Source organism: Ceratotherium simum, chromosome 17 (assembly GCF_057802395.1).
Source record: "Ceratotherium simum simum isolate JZ-2026a chromosome 17, ASM5780239v1, whole genome shotgun sequence".
NCBI lineage: Eukaryota > Metazoa > Chordata > Mammalia > Perissodactyla > Rhinocerotidae > Ceratotherium > Ceratotherium simum.
Genome location: NC_141916.1, coordinates 39,662,694 through 39,676,699, shown reverse-complemented (window position 1 = coordinate 39,676,699; position 14,006 = coordinate 39,662,694). Strand labels below are relative to the sequence as shown.

Genomic DNA, 14,006 nt, shown 5'->3' with positions numbered 1-14,006 from the left:
GGCTGAGTTTGAAATGAGATGAAAGACAGTATTGGGAAGCTGGGTGAACGCATGCAACACTGGTCTAAGCCCTTTCTAGATGAATACAACTGCTATCTAATTTGTTTCCTTTAAAATTAGATTTATATTATTAGTTTTCTCTATAAATCAATTTACTTGGTAGATAAACATAAGAGGCAATACGTTGGATACTAGCTTCTAACGCAGATTCAGGTGAAAGGCTCATGTTCCAGTTATTAAAACATACTGTTGGAGCAAAAACTGTGGTTAGAAGATGAGGAAGGACTGAGAATTACAAACTCATCAGCATATTTTTGAAAATCTTATGAGGATTAGTGATCACTGTAAAGAGACTTTAAAGATACGATTTAGGACACTTTTGCAGAGCTTCACCATAAAATAGTAACATAAATGTTTCTATTCATGTAAGAATCCAGGAAATAAAATAACCTTTATTGCAATATCCTCAGACTCTACAGGACGTAGACGTCGTGTTGATTGCTCATAGCTGTCCAGGTGATATCGTCCAGGCTGCTTCCTGTTTATAGTTTTTGGCTGCTGCATTCCAAATGGAAAAGAACACAAGTTGAAGCTTTATGAAAACAATTGAGGTTTTATCGAACATTGACTCACATTGCTACTTCTCCACGTGAATTCCAAGAAAAAGAAACAAGTAAAGTGAATGTCATATGTTAATTATTTCAATGGCTTCTCCAAAAAAGAAAAAAGCAAATGATAATGAGAAAGTGATAAGCTATCATTTTAAATCTAATTTACAAAGCTTTTAAGAAAAATGAAAATATGAAGATGTGATACTTGCAAATGATGGAAGTTAAAGTGCTGAGCCCCAAACTAGGTTTTGGATAGTCTTTCTCCAGTTATCCGGATGAACATATCCAGGCAATAAAAAGCTGTGTCAGGTCAAAAAGCAAGCAGACTAACTCAGGTTAAACTTGAATCTACTTGTTAGGCCATTGGACTTGTTCAAGTTCCAACAGTACACTTTTGATCACCTTCCGAATCATTAGATTGGGCTACACATCACCCAAGATTCCATTGTGGAGTGAGAAAAAGCATAAAGATCTAGGATTTTTTTTTTTTTGCCCAAACAAGTATATTATTTCATAAGGATCCATAAGCATTGTAGAATGATCTAGTCTTTCTCAAACATTATTGCATTGTTCCTAGTCAAAAGACTAAAGTATCCATGATAAAGAGGTTGCCAGCTAAGGTTGGACAGTCTCCACATACTTAAAATAAGCTTAAGTTAGGTCATAACTAGAAATTTGTTATTTTCTAATTTTGAGTTTAATTTCACGTAGATAGAGATAAATGGCTAAAGAGAAGTTAGAAAATTCAGCTCTGTAAATCTCTCATTTAGAAAAATTCATAAGCTCTCAATTTGTCCCAGGAATCTAATGAGTGAGTATTTCAACATAATTATCTATCTTACTTAAATACCTTATAGAGATTATGAAGGCTAAATAGTAATATACTTTAAAACTATTAAATTACCTATAAAAGCAAAGAGTTCTAGAATTGTGAAACTCCCTTTTTTTTTTTTGGCCTGGAATTACAGGTTGAGCTTTTTGAAAAATCCACTGAGTTCTACTATGGGGATTAGGAATGTCCTCAAATAATCAGTAATTTAATCCAAATAAGACATTTCTCTTCCAATTTCCATCAATTGGTGTATCAACAGAATACCAAACTATCAAACAGTACCTTGCTAAGCACTGCAAATAACTACACAGATTAAAAAGCCACTGAGAAGAACCAGCAGTGGTTCCATCACACAGAAAATACTTAATGCACTTTAACTTAAAAAAAGAAAAAAGAGAATGTTCACGAAATTTTATTTTAGTTTTGTTTTTCTTCTCACAGTCCTCACAGATGACCCTGGAAGCGTATTGCATGAGATGTTGAAAGTCACTATCACTTAAGCGAAGTATATTTTTCACACAAGACAGGGCTATACCTCTACTATATTCACTGTCTTCTAGAGTCTTCAATTCTATAGTAGTATTGCCCCCAGAGATCCGAAAGGAATGACTTCACGTTCTTCACAAAACTAATGAGAGGGTGGGAGGAAGAGATGTGTTGACAGAGATTTGAGTCAGAGTTCCACAGATGTAATTTGAAGAGACTTTGGCTCTAGAATGTCACTAATTCTCCATGGAGATTCTACAGCCAAAACCACTTAACTCTACGCTTTTACAGAATACATAGCATCTTAAGCACTCTCAAGAAGGAGTTTCCATTAGTGTTATTTTCAAACACACAGCTTTTTTCACTCCATTTAAAAAAGTTTGTCCTTTGTGGTTTGGCCCATCAGCAGTGATGAATGATCCTGAAAGACATCAGAAGTCCAGTCTGGTTTCAATAACCCTGAAGATATTGGATGCATTTGAAGGGGATTCTTTTTCCTTCCAAAAACCTTTTCTCAGTTCAATTTTTCTTCTAGCCCTCATCTCATACAAACTTCAGATTCTTCAGATTTCCCTAACTCCACAAACTTGACCTCCTCCATCTCCTTTCTTGAGGTCATCTCACTCTGCTCTTCCCCACATCTCTGAAAGATGATCTAATAAGTTCTGTGGTAATCTCCTACCATCCTAAGTGTGACAAGGCTGGCTCTAATCAAATTCTTGACTTTCTTGCTGCCTCAAAGCGTAGACACTCTATAATGTGTTCTTGTCTTTGTGTCCATGTCCACACAATAGCAAACAAGCATTTTCAGGCATTGTTGCTCCAGCATATATAAGCATGAGTGGTAGTTCCTTCTCAGACAAAATCACATCTGCTCAATAAAATAACCTAACAGAGAGTGAAAAATAACTCCAGAAAACCCGAAGAAAACAGCAAGTTTAAATATAGCCAAGTGCTCATCTTAACTATTTTTAGCAGTTTTAAATAAAACGTAAAGAAAAATATAACATAGATTTCCAAGCCTCAATCAATTCCAGTCAGGAGAGTGCATGTGCATTTTTGTTTGGTTACATAAATAGTAAATATTCATATTTTTCTCTAATAGTAACAAGAATACCTAATATTAACTTATGACTCATTTTAGAATAACATCTTTCTACGTTACTGATATGAAACATACATATTAATTTTAAAGACTTTCTTCAGAATTTTTCAGACACACCTTTCAAGAAGGGGGTATAATCCAGTCCTATTGATTTAAATATTATCTAATGGCTAATGACTCAAATTTACTTCTCCAATGCTCACTTCTCTTCTTGGATGTCAATAAATATCTTAGAATTATCATGTGCAAAATATGTCTCTTGATTCCACCTCAACACCACCCTACTCATTTCTCAGCTTCCCTATTTCAGTTAATGGCTCCACCATCTACCCAGCAGTCAAGCCAATAACCTAGGATTCCTTGTTCAGTCCTCTTTCTCCCTCATCCCCTGCATCCAATGTATCAGCAAGTCTTTATCAGTTTCACCTAAGAAAATTTACACTGAATTTGATTACTTCCTAGCAATATGCACTGCAACTGCAATAAAAACTAATTCTAACCATCATCATTTGTTGCCTATGTTATTATAATGACGTCTGTACCAATCCCTCTGTTCTACTTGTATCCCACCCAGTAGCCAAAGTGATCTTCTAAAAATATAAACAATATTATATTAGTCTGTATTTTAAAACTCTCCAATGGTTTCCTATTGCATGTCAGTTAAATCCAAACTCTCTCCATGGTCTACAAGACCCTCAATCCTTGTTCTTACCTTGTCTTTTCCTTCTCCACCAGGCGTCAACCATAGTGCCCCTCTGTTCCTTGAACACACCAAATTAATTCCCACCTCAGGGTCTTAGCACCTACCAGTTCTCCACCTGAAATGCTCTTTTCTCAGTCTTTGTAGAACAGGTACCTACTCTTCATTCAGGTCTCAGGTCAAATGCCAACTCTCCAGAGGGCTGGGCCTTCTGAGAAATGACCACCCTGCTTTGAGCATCCCAGTCACTCTCTATTACCTTCTTTTATTTTCTTCCCACAGTGAAATTATCTTTTTTATTGGTTTGTCATCTGAGTGCTGCCTCAAGAAAGCAAATTTTGTGACCAGAAGATTCTTGTCTACCTTGTTCATAGCTATATCCCTAGGTCTTGGCACAAAGTACAGGGTAGCCAATAAGTCTGTAACATAGGCAAATACATAACACATGTCATATGACACGTAATACATGACAAAATAATACCAACTGTGTTTCCAGGCTTGATGTAGATACTGAGTAAATATTTGTGTAATGGATAAATAAACTGGTTCAGGAGTTACAAGGCTCAGATTTTAATTCTGGCTCTGCCACTTACTAATCTTATAACTTTATTCAAACCACACAACATGCAAACTCAGTATACTCATCTAGAAAATAAAAATAGGTAATGTAATGTAATACACTGAGTCAAAAGACATAATGCATCAAAAAGCACTTTCCAAACTAAAGAGTGTAATATAGCTAAAAGGTATTATAAGAATATGGTGCAGGGGTTGTAAGCTAATTTTTTATTATTTTTATATAGAGCTTGGGGTAGACAACCTCTCAATTTCCTTTTGAATTGAACATATGCTGTCCCTCATGAGATAATTCTTTGGTGATTTATAAAGACAAGCCTTATACATTTGTGTATTGATTTTAGACTTGTGAGGTTTGCTGTGGAAGCAGGTGGCAATTTTTCTTTCTATAGATCAAAAGTAAAGCTTATGATTTCTTCTAATTGGATCCATTTTAAACCATCCATTCTGGACTGTCCCTTATTCACAGCTTCCATAACAAGGAAAAGCACTTACGACTCCAGTGTGTTTCTTACAGGACTCAAAAGGGAGAGAGCCTTCACCAGTTCGCCAGCTGTCCTCACCAATTTCATCACTCAAGAGAAACTCATTTAGCTTTTGAACACTGCAAGAAGCAAACAAATGCAAAATAAGGCTTAAAAATAAAACCACCACCAACGAAGTTCTATCTAAATAAACAATCTTTTCCCCCACTCATTATCATGTTGAGCAAGCTGCCTCTGAGAGTCATTTCTCAAGACCAACTGGGAATTCAGCTAGAATGAACAAGCATCCTAAATTGCCTGGGACTGATGGGCTCCTGGGACCTGAGACTTTCAGTGCTAAAAGCAGAAAAATCTCATGAAAACCAGAAACAACTGGTCACCCTAAATTCTGCCAAATTTCTTTTGCACTTCTTTTTGCAATTGTATTCCTTGTCAAAGATGGTAGAATTGGAAAGGAATTGGAAACAGGGTGGTTAAAAATGATAATACTAATCAGAGAAGTACTCTTAGTATTCTAATTTTACAAATGAGGGGAAATAAGGTACAGAGAAGATAAGTAGCCTGCCTAAAAACATTTAGCATGTAACACACAGATCTAGGGTCCATGCCCACTATGCCATCTTGCTTCAGTGCTATATATTACACATATTTTCTGGACCTAGCAAGGAGAGGGCCCTCTAGAGCCCACTTGTTATTCCAAGTGTTGGCCAAGGATCAGCAGCATCAACAGCACCTGGGAGCTTACTAGAAACAGAGGATCTCAGGCCCCACCCAAGACCTACTGAATCAAAATATGCATTTTAACGAGATCCAGAGATGTTTAATAAGCACATTACAGTTTGAGAAGCCCTGCTCTACAACAGTGGTTTGCAAACATTCCTTACTATGGTCTCCTTAGGCTGGGCACAAGACTTCTTGGCCCACCTACCCCTCCCATTGTAATTTTCTCAAACCAGTGTCATACGATCAGGAGCAAAAAGAATCAAAGAAAACATAATATGATTTGAAAACATCCTTCTACAAATAAAATAATACACTCAAGAAAATTCTGTAAAGTTGCAAAGGAAAAGAATTGCTCCTTTCAGCATGGTAGCATGCTGAACGTGGACAAACCGGTTTGGCACATGCAGCATCAACTACAGGGGAAATATTGCGTTTGGTAGGAAACTAGAAAATATACACTTGAAACAAAAGGTTTCTTTTGTTAATTTTTCATTTGAGCTTGTAGTCAAGATAAGTGCATCCAGATAGGTCTGCATAGTTTGTTTTTGTGACAGACTAATAAAATGAAGAGAAGTATATTTAATTCAGTCTGCTGCCCATGATCTTTAAGCTCTTTAACCTCATATGCCATAGAAACTGCCTCCCTTCATCCGAAACATAAAGGTAGATATAATCCATTCGGCAGTCTAACTACTTATTAGCTTTCAAATTGCATTTACCGGGAACTGAAAGAGATAATTGTGTAAGAAAAGCTTTGGCTGAATAATATTCCATTGTATGTATAAGCCACATTTTGTTTATTTATTCATCTGCTGATGGACATTTGAGTTGTTTCTGCTTTTTGGCTATTGTGAATAATGCCACTCTAAACATGGGTGTACAAATATCTATTCAAGTCCCTGCTTTCAATTCTTTTGGGTATATCCCCAGAAGTGGAATTGCTGGATCATATGGTAATTCCAAGTTTAATTTTTTTGAAGAGCAGCCAAACTGTTTTCCACAGCGGCTGCACCCCGGTTCTGGAATTCTTGACTCACTTAAATATATTAGAGTTATGGAAAACATGGATGAACCTTGAAGGGATTATGCTAAATAAAATAAACCAGGCACAAAAAAACAAATATGTATGATTCCACTTATATGAGGTATCTAGAATAGTCAAATTCACAGAGACAGAAAGTCAATGGTGGTTACCAGGGTCTGGAAGGAGAGGTAAATGGGGCGTTATTATTTAATGAGTATACAGTTTCAATGTGAGAAGATGAGAAAGTTCTGGACATGGATTGTGGTGATGTTTGCACAACAAGGTGAATGTACTTAACGCCACTGAACTGTACACTTAAAATGGTTTAAATGGTAAGTTTTATGTTATGTATATTTTACTGCAATTAAAGAAAGAATTTCAGAACAAAAAAAAGGAAGAGATTTGGTTTATGCGCTCTCTTGAGTGTCAGCAAAGCCTGACCATATGGACTTGAAAGAGTGTTAGAAATGCCTTAGGAAATGTCATTTTATTCATCTTAAATGGCAGTTATTCCTTCTTTACTTTTATAACTTTAATTTTCATTCTGTTCTTATGTTTTGAAGAGATTGGATTTTAAGGAGCATAGCTCTGTCAATCAAAGGAGTACCTTTTAAATAATCTCACACTATGTCTTTGCACACAAAGGAAAGTACAAGGCCAGGCTCGTTTGCCTTTGTAACTAAGTCTAGGAGCTCCTGGAACACATTACTCAATGAATGTTTGTTGAATAAATCAAAGAAGAAATAAACCAATGATTCAGACATTTAAGTAAAGTTGGTTGATTTGGTTCTCTATTTCCTTTTTCTAGTACACACACAAATCTTACTGAAGCTTTTACGGAATTAACGAGCCCCATTCCTGTTAAACATCAGGAAGCAACAGTCCCTGAGCATGACTGGGGCAAGAGGAGAACTTTCTTTCCTCTGTATTAACATCTCACTTTGGAACTCCAATTAAATGAACATCTAAGGACCCCAAAACTAACTCTTCTCTGAACCTCCCCCATCCTATCCCTTCCCCTGTCCCCATCATTCTAGGCTCTCTGGCTGAGGGTCCCCTGCGCTGCTATTTGGCACTGTTTTGTTACTATCTGTCTCTCCCACTAGACTGTGAACTCCTTAAGAACAAAGATTTTCATCTTCAGAATCTAGCCCAATGCCAAAAATATAATAATTCCTCAAGAAATGTCTGGTGAATGAATAAATAGGTAATATAAAAAGCATTTCCTGTTCATATGAGGTCCTTTTAGAAATCACAGAGGCAAAACAACTATGGAAAAATGCATGAATCCTGACCAAGGGTGAAGTAATTTCCACCACGCTGCCAGGGTTATATTTTAAAAACACAAATCTGTTCATACACCAATCTTCTCCTTAAAATAACAAATGGCACCCCTTTGCCTTTCAGCATCCTTAGCATCATCTACCAGCTGATCAGGATTTTAGTCTCCAGCTTCATCCCCTGACACTTTCCACATCACAACATTTCTCCAATTATACTCAACTACATTTAGTCTGCTGAATGTACCAAGATTTCTCACCTACTTATTCACCCTTTCTCCGTGCATAGGTAGCTCCCTCAGATAGAACATGTTTTCCCTTTTTCTTCAACTGACCAAATCCTACTTATTCTTTAATATGAAGGAACCACAACTTCCTTTAAACTTCCACTGATCAGACCATCTGCCTGCTCTCTCGATGAGCTTCAATGGTCCTCATAGATGGGCTCACGGCATTGTGTAGAGCTCTATAACAGCATAACACACCATATGGTAATTAGTTTCCCCTCCTGGTCTCTCCAACTAGACTGTGGACTCCCTGCGGATTTCACTCTACCTTTCATCTTTGCAATCCCTAATGCCTAGCAACGTACCTGAAGCGTTAATACATGCACAGAAGATCTCTCTTAAGCATGGAATGGAAATTAGTAAAATGATGTTAAATTAGTAAACTGGAGATTTGTAAAATACCTAAAATATTTAGGCAATATGCTGAGCACTTTCATGTAGTATCTAATTTAATTCTCTCAACCGCCATAAGCAGGACCATTATTGTGCTCATTTGACAAGAGAGGAAGCTGAGCTATAGAGACACTAAACAACATGCTCGAGGTTGATCAATGAGTATTCCAGGGCAGTGCTAGGATTTGAAATCAGGTATCTCTGACACCAACCAATTTCCTATCCTGCCTCCACTACCTTTATAGTTCAGCATTTTACTAATTTTTCATTTGTTTAGATAATTCATAAAAGTATTTAAGGTTTCAGTTACACGTTATTTTTTCACTTTTCAAGTTTCACTTTGGGTGTTTAGATACAACTTGAATACCTTGGACAGGTACTATCTTAATTGGGAATAACTGATTTTGTTGCTGTTACGTGTTTTCCTGTAGGAACTATGAAAATTTTGTAAACAGGGACCAGGTCAAAGTGTACGCATGCTCTATGATAAATATCAGTAACAACGTATTTGATCTAAGGTAGTCGCAGAAGACTAGCCAAGCATATACTCCTTTGGGAGGTACATGAGAGAAAGGACACAAAGGTATTTTCCAACTAAGTGAGGGATTAATTTTACACATTTTTCCTTCAGCAAATAACATCTTTGGATTTAGATACTGCATTATATACCAAATACCAGAAACCTAAACTCAAATCATTTATAAAGGATACAACACATCACCTTACATTCTCCTTCAAAAAACAAAACACGTAAATTATTTCCTTACAAATAAAACAAAGTGGAAAAGTGAGGCAAGCATCCTGAAAAATCACTCTTATTGAAGTATTTTAATATTTTAGATAATAGTGACTTTTCCTACTTTTCTTCATTTCTTCACTCTGTTTTGCAAATGTAGACTGGAACACAACATAGTAAAATGTCCAGAAAACTCTAACAGTGTGAGGTGATAACCCGAATCATAACTGCCTCTTTCTTCCATTTTATTATGTATACACGTGGTCCCACTCATTGAGCACCATGAAGACAGTTTTGGCTAACAGGGCACACATTTTTAAAAGAAAGCAAAGAATTCTCCTGTAGCAGAGAATTTTAGATGGCATAGAATTTTCCAACAGTAGAGAAGTTTACAAGTCTCTTACATGCACGTATAACACAAGTTTGGGCACATACTGCCCCCCATTCTAACCCATCAAATTTCTGAATGCATTTAAGAATACAGCGAAGAACTTATCACTTCCACAGTCCTGAAGAGGAGGTTTCAAAGTCAGCTGACCAAAGTTTCCGATTATAAACAGGCTGCTCAACTCGCTGTGGGCCAACTGGCATCAAAGACTGGTCACGGGTCCCCAGGCACAGAAGAAAACGCGAGCCCAGTCAACACTGGGAAAATGCTCTTTTGGGTTCCCAGAACCAGCACACAGTGGGAAAATGCACTGTCCCCCTTTGTTGACCAGTCATCTCTGCAGGACCCACAAATCAACCACTGAAACTCATTTCAGAGAAGCAAGCTTTTATAAGCTGATTCTATTTGGCCTATGGCTTAGGAAATCTGGAGCTGAGCCCTGAAAACAGACTGGTCTTTATCAAACTGGCAAATGCCTTTTCCCTGGAACATGCAGAAGAGAGAGTGCTATGCAGAAAGATACAGGGAATACTATCTACCCTAAACTTTACTAGGATTTACTACAGTAGGATTGTATACTATGGACTTGGGGGACATCCCAAGATTTATTGTTTTTCATATCGATTCTTAAAGTCCTTTTGATGCTTGGTAACTTGATTTCAAAGGAGTTATCTGTTATAAGTTATCAACTGCTTTCTATCTCCACTTGTAGCACAAAGTCAAATTCCAATTAAAAATGCAACCATGAGAGGGACAGCTATTAAATGGAGAAAATGAAAATAAGGACCAAAATAGCAGACTCTGGCCATTTATCAATTTTATTGTTTGCAGTAGCTTCTCTTCCAGAGCACTGCCTAATTTGGAAGTGGTGCTACAAAAATCCGTCAGTGATCTGTACGTGTTTCAGAAGGCAGAACAATAAGAAAAGAAAATGAGAGCAGATGAGGGTCTGAGCTTTAAACTCTAACAGGTCCAGATTGGGGACTAATGACATATCTTACAGAATGCAACTGAAATCACGTTATGATGCTATTGTAGCCAATTAGAAGTTGGTTTATAATAAGATAATGTACACTCATTTTAATGTTATTTGGTATTTAGCCATTGTTTAGCCAATATAAACTATTGCCTGAAACTGGACATTCTGGTACTTTGAATATTAAATGCTAGTTTCCTAATTGGCATTGGGAAAATTATCTCACTTTAAAAGACCTTACAAGAGATGTTCTACATTGCTATCAATGGCAACACCATGCTTCGTACATTTAAGGCCTCAGTTTTCCAATTTTCCTCCAGTATTTAAACATATTGCCATTTCTTTCAAAAGCCAGATATAAATATGATAACTGTTTAGGAAACATGCTGAGGTTTTATAAGGTTTATAAGATATTACAGCAAAAAGCAAAATACTACTTTAAGATTGTCCTGAGTATAAGACACAGTAGACTATGGAACACACAGCGTAGTATAATATAGTTTGGTAATGTATTTATTATATAATACAAGTAAAGATGGTGTGGAAATGGTCATTGTCATATCACATCTATTTTTATAGTTGTGCATTGTGGGAAATTGTGAATCTGAGACAGAGTCTACACTGGTTAGAAGCACTATGGAAACATATTTAAAAGGAACAAACACTGAGTGGTTTTGCAAAGTCTTTCCATTTGTTGAGACTATGAGCCTGGAATTTTTTTTTCCAGATTAAACTAAAATTAAAACAGTAAACATGCATTAATGGGAATATTCTCCGTCACTGTTGGTGCAAATATAAACTGGTACAGCTTCACGAGAAAATATTACAGTTAAGTCATAAAAAAAATCTTAAAAATTTGTACACCTTTGACCTATCATTCTTTCAATGGAAAGCAACATATTCATTGAGGACCCAAAAAATGTGCATACCATTAAAACTAGTATCCCCACTTCTAGAAATCTGACTTAAGAAAACAATCAGAGAAAAATTTAAAGATAAAGATGTCTATATCAATGTTATTTATATTATTTATATTAAGTAGAAACTAGAAACACTTTAAATGCCCAATAAAGCGGTAATCATTAAATACATTAGAGTACTTCCAAACAGTGGACTATCACATAGCCACGAGACATCGTGTATTATGATCTTAATGAGGGGAAAATAATAAAAACACTAAGTGAAATAGGAGTCAAAAGCTACATACAGCCAAAATTTTTATTTTAGAAGAATAATTATTATTTTCATTTTAGAATAATTATAAAAGACTGAAACGTAGCATAGTAAAATTTTAACAATAGTTCTCTCTGGGCAGTGATTTTAATATTCTTTTTTATACCTCTTCTAATTTACTACCATGAGCATATATTATTTCTAAAATCAAGCAAAGAATTTCAGGCATTCCGGTGCATACCTTATGATGGCTTTGACAGCAAATCTGACCACTGTAGAGAGCAGGAACAGTGGCGTGACCAGGATGTGAAAGAGAGACAGTGAAGCAAAGGCTTCTGCAGGTTTTAGATTGTTCCCACTAGCATATGCATGGGTCACAAACGTCTGTGCAAAGAAAGGATTTCTTTAGACAAAGCTGGAGAAAGTTTCACAAATGATTACATTCAATTTTACAAACCTAGTATATTCTGCTCTGCCAATATGTCCAGTGCAACTATGAAAACAATTACTTCATCCAAATTACTCCCCAAGAAAAATAATACTTACTCTCGGTAGAGTACTTCATGGTTTACATGTCATCTTAGCATAAACTTGTGAGAAGGACAGAGTAGATTCTATTTACACATTAGGAAACTGACTTCTGTCAAATTACTGAGTAAGAGGAATAACTGAGGATAAGCCTGAGTTCTCAACAACCAGTCAGGCTCTTTCCAACCAATACCAAATTTTCTAAGAGAAAAAGAGAACGTTCCATTGTTTTAGGTCCCTATTAGGGATCTTTACTAAAATTGCCGACACTGGTATCCAATGTAGATTTATTTACATTTCAAATAAAACACTGGTTCTTGGGTTTGTCATTTGAGTTTGAAATATAATGTAATTGTCTAACATTTTCTGGTTATTGATCTAGCACTATCCTGTTGTAAGAAGGTCCAGGAACCCGGGTCATGGAGATTAGAACAGTTAGTTCTCAACTGCTGTTAATTTTGCTCCCCAGGGCGCATTTGGCAATGTCTGGAGATATTTTTGATTGTCACGACTGGAGGTGATAATGGCATCTAATAGGCGGAAGCTAGGGATGCTGCTAAACATCCTAATGCAGAGGACAGGCCCTTATAACACAGAATTATCTGGGCCAAAATGTCCCTAGTGCCATGGTTGAGAAACCCCGGATGAGAACTATTGCAGTGGAGTCTGCAAAGAGAAAACTGGCAGAAGTAAGGTAACATGTATTACCACCCACACATTCCTTTCATAAATCATTTCTAAACACTGACTTAGTTCCATTTCTAAAAGCAAGAAAAAGTGTCTTACAGCAAGAACAGCTGCTATGGGAATTGCTGCGTTCATGAAGACTGTGGAAAGAAATCAAATACATTAGTTGCATGGAACCGTGAAACATTTTCAGTAACTTTAATTAATCATCTATTATTATTTTAACTTTCCCTGAAGACAAGGACCAAGTGCGTTAAACAACATTTTGTCTGAGTCCACAAACATTTCCCAGTTGGCATTTCCCTATTTGCAGTTGTATGAGCCCCCACACATTAGTCTTAAGCAGAAAATGTTGCTCTTACTGAAAAATTATCGTTTTTGTGAAATGTTACAAACAGCAAAATTCAGATAGAATAATACTTCAATGATGCAAATTATTAGAATTTTAAAAATTCTTTTTGGGGGGCCGGCCCCGTGGCGTACTGGTTAAGTGTGCGCGCTCCGCTGCTGGCGGCCCGGGTTCGGATCCCGGGTGTGTACTTACACACCGCTTGTCAGGCCGTGCTGTGGCGGCGTCCCACATAAAGTGGAGGAAGATGGGCACGGATGCTGGCCCAGGGCCGGTCTTCCTCAGCAAAAAGAGGAGGATTGGCATGGATGTTAGCTCAGGGCTGATCTTCCTCACAAAAAGAAAAAAAAAAATTCTTTTTGCATTCTTGAGAGTTTTTACAGTCTATATTTTGTTTGGTCCACTAAACTAAGATAAATATATGAAAATTGGGTTATTACAGATTAAAAACAAGAATCTGACATCACTTCAAGCTCTCCTTCCAACAGTGATATTAATATTAATAGCTCACAGACCTTTTGCTTATAAAATAACTCCATATCCTAGATCCTCTGCTTTTTTAAATATCTCTCCAGGAATATATTGCATTATCATTTGATAAGCATGATACGCATAATGGAAACAAGAAAAACTCATATTGTAGGCTAAAATACTAGCATTTGGAAGT

The 14,006-nt window shown here is 36.6% G+C and overlaps 1 protein-coding gene across 1 annotated transcript in view; it reads right to left on the bottom strand.

The window, feature by feature from the left end:
* The window catches only part of ABCC9 (ATP binding cassette subfamily C member 9), a 121,484-nt gene that overhangs the window by 74,548 nt on the left and 32,930 nt on the right, over positions 1–14,006 (bottom strand). The window contains exons 13-16 of the mRNA XM_087442688.1: positions 13,090–13,130; positions 12,017–12,159; positions 4,806–4,914; positions 451–558 (exon numbers count right to left, since the gene is read on the bottom strand). Of these exons, the coding sequence (XP_087298814.1) occupies positions 451–558; positions 4,806–4,914; positions 12,017–12,159; positions 13,090–13,130 (401 nt within the window). The remainder of the gene's footprint in view (positions 1–450; positions 559–4,805; positions 4,915–12,016; positions 12,160–13,089; positions 13,131–14,006) is intronic.